A 14,164-nucleotide genomic window follows, 5' to 3' on the forward strand; every position below is an offset into this window, starting at 1 on the left:
CATCCAAAACCCTGCTGTCCATTCCCTGACTGGAACACAGTCCCACTCCCCGTGTGTACATTGAGCTCCGCTGGTCTCTGGTGCGGTAATGTCCACACCTCCCCTACATCACTCTAACCTCCCCCCTGCCTCTGCTCCTCTGGGCCTCCCTCCCTGCACTGCTCCAGTTCTCCTGAAAAAAATTACCTTCTTGACAAAGCTGTCTGAATGTGGCTTGGTGCTAGAGTTCTAATCCCTTTGGGGAGGGATGCGAGCAGGGAGGGTTAAGTAACTATATAAATGAAAGCTGTTGTTGCTGTTACCCAGAGGAAGGGCAGGTTCCACACCCTCCACCTGTCACACAGGTGAGAAGATGAGATATTCTCCTCAGCTCAGACAGACTGCTTGTGAAGTTGATGTTACACATGGTTAGGTCAGCACTGCATTTCCCTGGAGAGTTGTCCTGGAACTGGACCCTCTGAACACGGGGCCAGGTTTCTGGGAAGGTCAGGGCTCTCTATCCTTTACGAGACTCACTCCAGTCAACCTAAAACCGCCTCAGGTTTTGGAAGGATCAGTCACATCTTTCTCATGATCGGTTTCACTCTCTTCATCCTCGTCCTGGTAACTTGGCTGTGTTGGGAAGAATGCACAAAACAATCACTAAAAGAAGAAGATTAGAATGCGGCAGTGCCATTAGCTGAATGCACTGTGCTTTCAGGTTGATTATTTAGACCAGTCTGGGTTAGAGTTATCCTCTCACCCTCAGAGCTGGAGTGGTTTCATTGGCAATTAACCCCTTCACTGTCTCTCACTCTTTTTCTCCTGCAGACTCTTAGCTCCTCTGACACTAACCTTCCTGTCTAGCTTGGTGTGAGATTTAGCTAGTAATCAGTCTGTCCCTTCACCCAAGTCATTATTCATAGAATCATCACAGTGCAGAGGCCATTCGGCCCATCGAGTCCCACCCATCCCTGTAATCCCATGTATTTATCCTGGTTAATGAGGTCATTGCCCCCCGACCCTGATCCCTGTGATAATCCACTAGCAACAGCCTGTCAACCTGAACGACCCAATAATCCCAACTCCCTGCTCCCGGTTAGCTAACCAATCCAGTGTCTGCCCTATAACACCATCAGATCTTATTTTGCGTGGTAATTTTCGATATGGCCCCTTATCCAATATCTTTTATCCAAATCCATGTACACCACATCAGGGTCACCTTTATCCACCTTGCCTCATAGAAACTATAATAAAATCAGGTAAATTGAATTTCCCTTCACAAAGATATTTGTATTGGTGTGTCAGGCTGACACTGGACAGTCGTTCTTGTTATGGACACAGTGGAAATGACCGATATTCAATCCCCATTACCTATTGACTGAGCAGATGCTTGTCCACTGGGACCTGCTACTCTAACCTCGGTCAGCATTGTAAGTCCGCCAGGTACAGACTAGCAAGTCTATAAGCACCTCCCTCCCCCACCCACTGTCTCTCCCTGATACGCCAATCGCCCTCGGTCCACCACCCCCTAGGGCTACCCCTACCCTCCCTGCCCCGAGACCCCCAAGACCTGGGAACCTGGGAGAGCAGCTCAGCCACCCCAGTCCTGTCCACTGCAACTTCGGGTCCTGCAGGGACTGGAGGTTATCCCTCAGAGAAACTGGCTACTATCTCAGGCAGGACATTGGCCTGAGAGAGGAGGGGGGGGCAGAATTCCTGGCTACTCTCTCAGGCAGGACAATGGCCCGAGAGAGGAGGAGGGGGGGCAGAACTCCTGGCTACTCTCTCAGGCAGGACATTGGCCCGAGAGAGGAGGGGGGGGCAGAATTCCTGGCTACTCTCTCAGGCAGGACAATGGCCCGAGAGAGGAGGGGGGGGTGCAGAACTCCTGGCTACTCTCTCAGGCAGGACAATGGCCCGAGAGAGGAGGAGGGGGGGCAGAACTCCTGGCTACTCTCTCAGGCAGGACAATGGCCCAAGAGAGGAGGGGGGGGGCAGAACTCCTGGCTACTCTCTCAGCCAGGACAATGGCCTGAGAGAGGAGGGGGGGGGGCAGAACTCCTGGCTACTCTCTCAGCCAGGACAATGGCCTGAGAGAGGAGGGGGGGGGCAGAACTCCTGGCTACTCTCTCAGGCAGGACAATGGCCCGAGAGAGGAGGGGGGGCAGAACTCCTGCCCATTTATCATTCATTGGAGGGTGAAATTGCTGTGAGGGCACTGTCAGGGAAGAGGGAGTGTTCCCCGATGATTCAGCTGAGGACAAACTCAGGCACCGTGTAAGGTACTGGCCCTGGTCTAGCTCCAGTGAGTGACTCTATTTTACTGCCGTTCTCCTGGGTAGCTATGGATCTCGGAGTTTCTGAGTTGCTTTACACGAGATACAGGTCCATTTACCATAAAAAGTCAACAACAGCCTGCGTCAGAGGCAAGGACTGAACTCTGATTGTCCTGGAGAGGATTTATTTACATCTAATCTATCAGTGAAGGGCCAAGTGAGGTGGAATATGACAGCCTTGGTATTAGATACAGCTCAGCTAACAGCACTGCCACTTCAGTGTCTGAAGGATGTGGGTTCAAGTCTTGCTCTGGAGACTTGAGCAGGAAAGTCCAGGCTGGTGTTCTGGCACAGTATTGAGAGAATACCACCAATCAGAGGAAATGATCAAATGTGGCCTGGTATACTCCCTCAGTTAGACGTAACCGCTCCCAGGGCAGGGGGCAGGGAGGCATTCCAGGTATTCTGGCCAATATTTATCCCTCAAACAATTAAGGTGGCACAGTGGTTAGCATTGCTGCCTCACAGTTCCAGGGACGAGCATGGGTCACTGTGTGTGTGGAGTTTGCACGTTCTCCCCATGTCTGTGTGGGTTTCCTCCAGGTGCTCTGGTTTCCTCCCACAGGTTGATTGGCCATGCTAAATTGCCCCTTAATGTCATGGGGATTAGCAGGATATATACTTGGATTATGGGAATAGAGCCTGGGTGGGATTGTTGTCGGTGCAGACTTGATGGGCAAGAGGAAAGGGTCCAGAGGAGGTTCACAAGAATGATCCCTGGAATGAAGAACTTGTCGTATGAGGAACAGTTGAGGACTCTGGATCTGTACTCGTTGGAGTTTAGAAGGATGAGGGGGGATCTTATTGAAACTTACAGGATACTGTGAGGCCCTGGATAGAGTGGACATGGAGAGGATGTTCCCACTACAGGAAAAACTAAAACCAGAGAGGGCATAACCTCAGGCTAAAGGGACGATCCTTTAAAACAGAGATGAGGAGGAATTTCTTCAGCCAGAGAGTGGGGAATGTGTGGAAGTCTTTGCCGCAGAGGAGGCCGGGTCACTGAGTGTCTTTAAGACAGAGATGGATAGGTTCCTGATTAATAAGGGGATCAGGGGTTGGGGAAAAGGCAGAAGAATGGGGACGTGAAAAATATCAGCCATGATTGAATGGCAGAGCAGACTCGATGGGCCGAGTGGCCTCATTCAGCTCCAGGGGTTCTATGATTCTATGAACATCACAAGAAGGAAGCAGTCCTCCCACATTTGTCGGGAGCTTGCTACATACAAAGTGGCTGCTATTTTTACAACAGTAACACATCATTGGCTGTGAGTGACATGTCTTTCAGTGAAGGTTCACTGGATTAATTCCAGGATGAAGGAGCTACCTGATCAGGAAGGACTGGGTCTTCACTCACTGGAGTTTGGAGGAATGAGAGGCGATCTAATTGAAATATGCAAGGTTCTGAGGTCGGGGGGGGGGGAGCTTGACAGGGCAGCGGGAAAGGATTATTTCCCCTGGTGGGGGATTCTAGAACCGGGGAAGTTTCAGAATAAGGGTTCAGCCAGTCAAGATGGAGGTGAGGAGGAATTTCTTCCCTCTGGGAATTGCGAACCATTAAAATTCTCTGTCCCTGGCAGCTAAATCATTAAATATGCTCAGGGCTGAGACACATTTTTGTGTCCATCTCGGCACGAGGGGTGGGGGGGGGTTGAGTGGACAGGCCAGAAAGTGGAGGTAAGCTCACAATCAGATCAGCCACAATCTTACTGAATGGTGAAGTAGACTCAAGGGGCTGAATGGCCCATTCCTGCTCCTTTTCCATTCACTGGTGGGGATCGAGGGCAGACAGCAATCCCCTTGTGTAGGAACCCAAGGGCTGCATACCTAGGGGAAGTCAGCCAAGGCAACACTTACTGACAGTCATAGAAATATAGGAGATAGGAGCAGGAGGAGGCCATTCAGCCCTTCAAGCCTGTTCCGCCATTCATTATGGTCATGGCTGATCGTCCAACTCAATAGCCTATTCCTGCTTTCTCCCCATAACCTTTGATCTCATTCGCCCCCAAGTGCTATATCCAGCTGCCTCTTCAATGAATTCAACGATGTTTTAGCATCAACTGCTTCCTGTGATAATGAATTCCACAGGCTCACCACTCTCTGGGTGAAGAAATGTTTCCTCACCCCCATCCTAAATGGTCTACCCTGAATCCTCAAACTGGTTCTGGACTCCCTCCACCATCAGGAACATCCTCCCTGCACCTACCCTGTCTAGTTCTGTTAGAATTTTATAAGTCTCTATGAGATTCCCCCTCATTCGTCTGAACTCCAGTGAAAACAATCCTAACCTAGTCAATGTCCCCTCATACATCAGTCCCGCCATCCCTGGGATCAGCCTGGTAAACTTTCACTGCACTCCCTCGAGAGCAAGAACATCCTCCCTTAGAAAAGGAGACTAAAAACTGCACACAATACTCTAGGTGTGGTCTCACCGAGGCCCTGGATAATTGTAACAACACATCTCTGCTCCTGTACTCGAAACCTCTCGCAATGAAGGCCAACATACCATTTGCCTTCTTTACCGCCTGCTGCACCTGCATGCTTACCTTCAGCATAAAGACACCCAGATCCCTCTGCACACTCCCCTCTCCCAATTTACACCCATTCAGGTAGTAATCAACACCAGGGATGTTCCCAAAATCATGTCCAATGTAAAGGAGGTATCCCACCGCCCCCCCCACCGCCCTCACCACACACTGGGGAGAGAGTCCAATGTGCAGGCTGATCAGGGTGGCGTCTCTGTCTATAAGGTGGTAAAGACTTACACTGTGCACACATGCTGTCAGCTGTCAGAACCACTTAAGGTCTACTTTATCTGTCACCTTCTGCCCCATTATAAATTCCTAAGTCTTTGTGACTCTGTAAACAGCCCATACTGTCATTACACAATCCGACCCCTGTGTAGTTAAAAATGTAGTCTTTTTAAAGAGATTACCTCTGGAGTCTGTGATCTTTGTAGAGTGTCCAGAACCCTCTGAATATCTCCATCAAATCCCCTCCTAGCCACCTTCTCTCCAAGGAGAACAGTCCCAACCTCTCCAATCTCTCGTCAGAACTGAAATTTCTCATCCCTGGAACCATTCTCATAAACCTCTCCCACACTCTCTCCAATGTGTTCATATTCTTCCTATAGTGAGATACCCAGAACAGTGCACAATATTCCAGCTGAGGTCTAACTAGTGTCTTTATAAGTTCAGCCTAACCTCCTCACTCGTGTACTCTGTGCCCCTATTAATAAATCCCAGAAAACTCTCTGCTTTAACTGCTCTGTCCACCTGTCCTGCCAGCTGCAATGATCTGTACACAGATACACCCAGCCTCCTTTGCTCCTGTACACTTTAACAATTTTACTCCTTATTTTGTATTCTCTCTCCATGTTCTTCCCACCAAAATGCATCACCTCACACTCCTCCACATTGAACTTCTGCCCACTCCACCCACTTACCTGGGTCCTCTCGAAGTTCTGCACTGTCCACCTCACAGTTCACAATAATTCCAAGTTTTCTGTCATCTGCAAACTTTGAAACCGTCCCCTACCCATCAAGACCTAGATCATTAAAATATATATCATGGAAAGCAAACCTTCTTCCAGCATGAAAAATATTCAGCGACCATTACTTTCTGCTCCCAATTGTCCACTTTGCTTCTACTCCACGAGCTATCTGTGTTTTCATCTTCACATATCTGTCTCCCATTGATTCCCTCTACATCTCCTGTCAAGCCCTGCACCTCACTCTGTTCTTATTCCCTGGTTTGTGTATGTCCCCTTTGCAGAGAGCTCTGATGTTCCATCGTGCACACATGGTACTCCCAGACTCTGCTGCGCTTAGATCCCAGCTCCTCCTCACCGCATGGACACCATTCACCTTGCTGGTGTTCTCAGCAATGGGCATTCTTTCTGCGATGGCCTTTACAAACAGGGTGTGGTTTATCCAAACTCAATGCCACAGGACAATTTATTGCCTGCAAACTTCTCAGGTGAAAAGTTGCTCAAACTGCGATACTTTTAATAAAATGAATATTTGCACCAACCTTTCCCTACGCCACAAATCATGATGTTTTGTGGAGAACTGTCAATACACATTTTTACATTTTAACAGACTAAAGCAATATTTTTTAATGTAATAGCTGGGTTAAAAAGCAGAATTTATTTATTTTTTTGGTTTTTAAGGAGCACTTTGCGTCATTTGCTGCTGTAATTTTGACTTTTCAGGGTGTTAATGGAGATGTTGGCCAGTTTAAAATAACTTAGACCTCTGAACAGTTGTTTGCAAGTTTAAATGCGATATTACTGTACCTTTAAGTTTTTTAAAAAATCATGTTCTCTGCAGCTATCACAGCTCCCCAGTTTCTTTATTTCATTGTTGCTGGGCTGTCTGGAGAAGCCCCTTTAATTGCTGCTTCAATGGCTTAAATGGAGTTTTGTTTATTTTTATTCTGGGGCCTCGGGTACTTCCTGGGATTTTTTATGACCTTGCATTGTGAGGGAAGATTGATGAACAAATCAAAGTTAGGGGCGTCCTCCCTAGAAAAAAATCTAATGGCTCATTTCCAGTTTTAGTTTAGAAGGGGGTGGACATCATACTGAAAAGCAGTATTTTTCTCTCTCTCCCCCTAGTCTTGGAAATTCTGCTGGTTAGCTGGAAGCAAGGTTCCTGTCCTTCCTAGACTGAACATTCTGCTGATGTTAGTTTGCTTGCCTGGAGTCTTTCTCTCTCCCTGGTGTTGTCAGGAGCTTTTCTGACCTCAAGTTATTTTGGGTGTGTGTATATCCAGAGGTCAGCTCGAAGTTATAAGGCTGGGAAGTCAGAGTTTCAATTCTCCACCCCAAGGAATAAGTTTTAGCATCACACGAGCATTTCTATTTTCTGTGTGAATCTGTGGAAAGGGTTTTGTACAGGAAAGTTTGGTTTGATTGGAACATTTCCTATATTCATTAAGGGTTATACAATATGGTTCTTTTTATTTGTAATTGATAAAAGTTATTAGTAATTTTCTTTCTGTATGTGTTCACTATATTCTTAAATAAACTTTGTTTGGTAAAAGCTCTCTAGTGGGTCATCTGAATCATACCTGAAGTGAAACATCTCATGCTTATCCTAACCAAATTCAAAGCACAAAACTTATGATCCAGGCAGGTTCCATAATACACTTTGGAGTTTCTGGCCCAAATTACAAATAAAAAACCTGCTGGTGTTGCTGCCAGAATCATATTTCAGTCTCTGTATAAATAAGGCTTTTGATAAAAGGAGTGTCTCCAGCACTGCAAGGATTAGCCTAGACCTCCATCTTCAGTATCTGGATACCATGGTTTTCCCACTGGAGGACCCAGTAAATTTGGGTTAGGATTAACGTTAGGGTCAATGATTTTCTGCAGTCAATGTGTGCCCAAATCTCTGATGGGTGAAGAAGCTCTTGTGTGTGAGGCTAAAAATGAAAAGCTGTATTGATCCAGGATAATGAGAAAAATTCAAGTAGTTACACTGCAGGAATAAAACTGACTGAATTTACCTACCTAATGTTCCGTTGCAGGAAGTGGGAAAATATTATGTGGCTCTGTTTAATGTTTAGTTTTATTTATTAGTGTCACAAGCAGGCTTACATTAACACTCAATGAAGTTACTGTGAAAATCCCTGAATCACCACACTCCAGCGCCTGTCCGGGTTACACTGAGGGAGAATTTAACACGGCCAATGCACCCTAACCAGCACGACTTTCACACTGTGGGAGGAAACCAGAGCACCCGGAGGAAACCCATGCAGACACTGGGAGAATGTGCAGACTCCACACAGACAGTGACCCAAGCCGGGAACCAAACCGGGTCCCTGGCACTGTGAGACAGCAGTGCCACTGTGCACTAATCACTAATGTTCTTCAATGATGTCTGTACATACAACTGAAAATGTGTCATATGGTAATATTTTTTAAAAAATCATCCAATCCGAAACTAGCAAAGTGTCAGGTGAGGGGGGAACACAGCAATTATTTAACAACAAAGTTTGAAAAAAAAATAATTACCTTAATTTCTTTTATCAATTCGTGACACTTTTCTACAAAGAGAGAAGAAAACCCATTCAGGACAGCAAGCATGGGCAGTTTTAAATGCAAAGAGATGGGCTTATTCCTTTTTACCCTGCCTTTTAACATCACTCAAACCATTCTCCATCCAAACTGATTTCAGCATCCAATTCTGTGCTCATGTGACCAGTAGGTGTAACCCAAACCAGGGAATTATAAGTTGGAATATTGATTCTTTTTCAATGAAAACAGAAGTTGGTGGAATAGAATTTTTTTTCTCTTTATTCATTCATGGGACATGGGTGTTGCTGGCTGGGTCCAGTATTTATTGCCCCTCCCTAACTGTGCCTTATTTCAGAATCAATTACATTGTTGTGGCTCTGGAGACATACATGGGTTACAGATTTCCTTCCCTAAAGGACATTCACAAACGAGATGAGATTTTCCGACAATGGTTTCATGGTCATTGCCAAACTCTTATCTCCAGATATTTGTTGAGTTCAAATTTCACCATCTGCTATGGCGGGATTTGAACCTGGATCCCCAGATCTCACCCTGGATTACCAGTTCAGTGACAATATCACCGCACCACCAGCTCTCCTGAATTTATTGTTTTATACATGAAGTGTTAGTCTAATCATTGCCAGATATGAAGCCCTTTCCTGCTAACTCTCTTCGGTGACATGAACTGCAAGGACTACCTTCAGTTCTGCTGCATTGCAGAATGTCCACCTCGGCTCCAGATAATTTTAAATTAATTTATTGTACTTTGGCAGAAGCCACTGGGAAAAGTTCAAGGCAGGCTTTTAAAGAGTGGTTAACACCAATGGCAATCTGAACTGAATGAATAGAGTACAGCAGAATCAAAGCAGAAGGTGACAGCTACCGGGAGATAATGAATGTTGGAGGGGTTCAGTGTAAACCTGCTCTGGGTCAGCTGCTCTTCTCTCTACCCATGAGCATTCCAGGAGAGAGTATTTGCAGAGCTGAAGATTATGAAGGATAATGAGGAAAATTAGAAGGAAGTTGCTGCTTGTTGCTTGTGGGAGAATAAAGAAGAGGATACCATGAGAAGATAAACACAAGAATTAAAGGGAAGTCAGAAGAAAATAATCTTTACTGAATGGTTAGAATATGGAACTCTCTGCCTGAGGTCATTGTTGAAGAAAGAAGCTGTCTCCAAAAGAGGGAACAGTCAGATGAGTGAAATTAGATTAAGTGACTCCAATAATCCCCACGAGATCCACAGGGAATCATTGGTTGATCGCTCTGTGGGGCCTGAGTATGAGTTCCCCTGGTAACAGGCAGTGACCTGCCCAGCTGGAATTCATTGTATAAGGCAGGTCAAGGACTGGGCCTGCTGGACAACAGGCCATTTGTGTGTCATACTGCAGATGGAATTTTTTAGTTTCAGAAGTACAAAGTGAGTTCACACCCTGCCTGTTGAAAAAGGGAATGAGGTGCAGTGCACTGTGAGGCTGAGAGGGGGAAATGATCCAAAAGGTGCAGCTATTGTAGGTGGGGTTTCAGAATTAGAAGGCTCAAGTTAAAAATAATTAACTAGCCTTGGTTCAGGACAAGAATTAAACTTTTCCATTGAAGCAGGGTTCTTGAAAGTTGTAGCTGATATTTTTCCTGAGGGTTTCCATGTAAAACATTGGATTTGTGGGATAGACTCTCAGCAAAAGCTGGATATAAATTTCAGAACAAACACAGGTCCTCGAGGCTGGTGGGTCTGTGGGATCCATAGATGTAACCTATGGAATATAGTTGACCAACAAGCCAATAACGTAGGTTAGAAATAACTTGTATTTATATAGTGCCTCTAACATGAGTTTACAGAGGGTAGACTGTGGAAGGCCACACAGAGTTCATTGAAAGAGGGCTGAGATAACAAAGGTATGAAGATTTCAGCAGTAGGTAACCTGAGGTGGGGCCAAGGTAAGGAACTTTAGTGATGGTGGCGGGGACACATGGCCAATAGCTTCTCTCAGGGTCAAAGGTACAAAGTTAGATTAATGACCTGTCATGCAGAATGAACTTTTGATCAGAGTTTTGTGAGGTTTAGTTATGAGTCATGGAGGCTTTGATACTGTGTGAATGATAGGAGTGGTAGTCAGTGATTCCCTACTTAAGGTGGAGGATGGTTTGATGATGGAGCCACTGATCTGTTGTTTGAGGAAAGGAAATTGGATGGGTGTTTGAGGGAAATAAATTTGTGGGCTACGTGGATTGAGCAGGGTGTGGGTAGAATGGGACTGACTGGATTTCTCTACAGAGAGCTAGCATGGAGTTGAGATCAAATGGCCTCCTTCTAAATTCTCCACAAGTGTTGGAACATCAGTCTGGCATCCCTGACAATGATCTTCTTGTATGTCTAAATGGTCTTTCCCTAAATGCCCGTAGTAAGTCTCTTGTACAACACTGCCACAGGGCAAAACCATTTCAGATCTTTCAAAACAGCAGCATTACAACAAGAAACTATTTACTCCAGCTACATTTCAAACCACAGCAACAGGGAGAAAATTATCCAAACCAATCAGTATGAACAGACCATCCTGAAGTGTGCCACATATAAAAAACTGACATATTATGCACTGTGCAATCCAACCCACCTTTCAAGGATTCTAATACATGTAACAATGCAACTAAATAATGAACATAAATCAAAGCTTTGTAAAAGATGTAATTTTATTAAATAATGTGTGATTATTATTTATATTTTCTACCCTTCCACTTTTTCTTTCGTGAACTTTTCCGTGTGGGCACTAATGGTTCTTTTCTTACTGTGGTGCTTTTGCTGGAGGAGGTTCGGGCTGGTCTGCCCTTCTTAAGTTTGGAGAACCCAGCTCCAATGGAAGATGCGTCCCCATTAGCAACTGTGTTCTCCTCTTGTTCCCTTAAGTTGACTGGTGTCTCAAAGACTTCTGTCCTGCTGAACTGCGCAGAGCTTTGGTTGTCCACCACTTCAGTGAGGAGACTGACCACAGAATCAGCTTCCTCACTGATTTGAGCTAAACCCTCTAGCACTGTCGTGTGCACTTTCTGAATGCTCGAATCTCCCTGAGTGAGGCCATCCTGAACAGTATTCCTTATATCCGACAAGCCTCTGCAAAGAACATCCTGAATGTTGCCTAATCCAGTCCTCACTGCTGTCAGATGCTCAGCTATGCCATTCTGCAAGACACACTGCAATCCTGTAAAGCCTGTCTGAATTTTGGATTGCAGGTCTATAATATCTGACTGCATACTTCTGTGTACACTGTGTAGATCAGAGCGGAAAGAGGCCTGCATGTCTGCCAGGGCAGACTGTATGCCGGTGAATTGGTTTCCAACCCCCGTGCTTTCTGCCTGCTGCATCCTGGAGAATTCATTGTGGAACATCAGGGCCAGAAGATCCTGCGATGCTGTGTTTACAGCACCCATTGGTGCATGCCAATGTCTCCTGGGCCATCCAGATATTCCAGTGAATGCCTCTTCCTCCTGCTGGGCTACATCAACTGGTGTGGGGATGGGGGGCTGCACTGGTTCATCATTGGTGACAATCACAGGGTAAGTCCCTGCAGGATGTCTGGAGGTGATGGGTGTAGTGACAGTGGGTGTAACAGCCACAGTCATCGTACTGGTGGGTCTGGTGGTGGTAAGGGTAGTCGGTGTAATTTTCACAGCAGTGGCAAGGGTTGAATTAGTGGATACGTTCTTGGGAACGTTACTGGTTGCAGGACTAATTTCGATAGGCATATTGCCTGTGCAGGGTGTGACATTATTATTGGATAGGCTGTTGACAGCAGAGGAATGGGTAATGGTGCTACAGCTGGAAGTAATGGATCTGGTGAAAGAGGATATGGCGTCACTAGCAGCAGTGATGGATATGGCAGCAGCAGTTGTAGAGGCAGGAGTAATCTCTGCTTGTTGTCTTGCAGGCTTCTGTTCTGCCAGTAGGTCTGGCTTTTCTGTATAGATTTAAAACATCTTTATGTACTGAGATAACCATTGTTCAAGCATAATAAATAAATAATTATTTATAATGACACTATGAAGGCATGACAATAGCTCATGGCTGGCTGGATGGTTTATTAGACTGGCATTGGGGCAACTACAGCTCATTCCCCAGGAATACCTAGAGTTGATAAACAGTATGTCAGACTGCATTAAGATGGAACAGGCTCCACGAGTAGGATGTTTTCTCCAAATACTCTCACAGGAAAGATGTGAAAGCATTGGAGAAAAGATTCACCAGAATGGTTCCAGGGATAAAGAATTGCAGTTATAGCAATAGATTGGAGAAGCTGGGGCTTTTCTTCTTGAACACAGAGTTGAGATGAGATTTGATAAATGCATTCATCAATCACCAACAGAGTAAATAGTGAAAAACTGTTCCATTGGTGAAAGGATCGAGAACCAGGGAACTCCAATTTTAAACGATGGGCAAAAGGAGCAATGGTGACACGAGGTAAGAAGATGTTTTGCGCAGTGATTGGTTAGGATCTGGAAGGCACAGTCCGAAAGTGTGGTGGAGGCCTGCTCAAAAGAGATTTAGATCGTTATCTGAAGAGAAGAACTTTGCAGGGCCATGAGGAAAGACAGGGATTGGGATTGCAGACAGCTATCAGATAGGCCGAATGGCCTCTTTCAGTGATATAATCCTATGATTGTAACTTAAAATGATTAAAATAATAATGGTAGGGTTATGTAAAGTAGCTAGGTGATCAATATCAAATTAATGCATCTGTAAACTTGAGAATACTGGTATTACGCTTTAGCAGGGACTCAGTAACATTAAGAAATATCGTATCATAGAATATTTACAGCACAGAAGCAGGTCATTCAGCCATGAAGTTTGTGCAGGCTTTCTGTAATCCTGCCACGTTTGATTCCTTGTAGATGCTAATCCAATTCCTACAAAATAAATATGTATATTGCAGATAGTGAACATCTGCAACATCGAAAAGCTTTCCTCGAGTTCAGATACCATTAACCTTTACCACCCAGGCACAATCTGCAGAGCAGTGAACTATGAGTCCCAGTGAAAACCAAAGGTCAGTCAGATAAAAGACTGTGATTTGAGGAGGTAACAAGGAAGTTTGATAAAGGAGAACCAGTGGATGTGATTTATTTAGATTTCCAGAAGGCCTTTGACAAGGTGCCACATAGGAGACTGTTAAATAAGAGCCCATGGTGTTAAGGGTAAGATCCCGGCATGGATAGAGGATTGGCTGACTGGCAGAAGGCAGAGAGTGGGGATAAAGGAGTCTTTCTCAGGATGGCAGCCAGTGACTAGTGGTGTGCCTCAGGGGTCAGTGCTGGGACCACAACTTTTCACAATATACATTAACGATTTGGAAGAAGGAACTGAAGGCACTGTTGCTAAGTTTGCAGATGATACAAAGATATATAGAGGGACAGGTAGTATTGAGGAAGCAGGGGGGCTGCACAAGAACTTGGATGGGTTTGGAGAGTGGGCAAAGAAGTGGCAGATGGAATACAATGTGGGAAAGTGTGAGGTTATGCACTTTGGAAGGAGGAATGGAGGCGTAGACTATTTACTAAATGGGAAAATGCTTAGGAAATCAGAAAGAGACTTGGGAGTGATTGTTCAAAGTTCTTGTTCAAGTCTAAAGATGTGTGGGTTAGGTTGATTGGCCATGTTAAAATTGCCCCTTAGTGTCCTGAGATGTGTAGGTTCTAGGGATTAATGGGTAAAATATGTAGGGATATGTGGGTAGGGCCTGGGCGGTTTGTGGTCGGTGCAGACTCAATGGGCTGAATGGCCTCTTTCTGTACTTTAGAGTTTCTATGATAAAGTTTCTATGATCTATGATTTTCT

General features: G+C 45.3%; 1 protein-coding gene across 6 annotated transcripts in view; it reads right to left on the reverse strand.

Moving 5' to 3' along the window:
• The window catches only part of LOC145337307 (uncharacterized), a 72,170-nt gene that overhangs the window by 16,580 nt on the left and 41,426 nt on the right, over positions 1-14,164 (reverse strand). For 2 of the 6 annotated variants that reach the window (XM_080182112.1, XM_080182110.1), the window contains 2 exons: positions 8,338-8,369; positions 509-612 (listed from right to left, as the gene is read on the reverse strand). The exons of 1 other annotated variant lie outside the window; for it this stretch is intronic. In XM_080182112.1, the coding sequence (XP_080038238.1) occupies positions 538-612; positions 8,338-8,369 (107 nt within the window). In that variant the 3' untranslated portion in view covers positions 509-537. Of the gene's footprint in view, positions 1-508; positions 613-8,337; positions 12,291-14,164 lie in introns of those variants that run through there. 3 more of the 6 variants (XM_080182108.1, XM_080182107.1, XM_080182111.1) reach the window with 2 other exon arrangements.

The sequence above is a fragment of the Carcharhinus amblyrhynchos genome, unplaced genomic scaffold, assembly GCF_965287045.1.
Source record: "Carcharhinus amblyrhynchos unplaced genomic scaffold, sCarAmb.v2.hapA scaffold_45, whole genome shotgun sequence".
In the NCBI taxonomy this organism is placed as follows: Eukaryota; Metazoa; Chordata; class Chondrichthyes; order Carcharhiniformes; family Carcharhinidae; genus Carcharhinus; species Carcharhinus amblyrhynchos.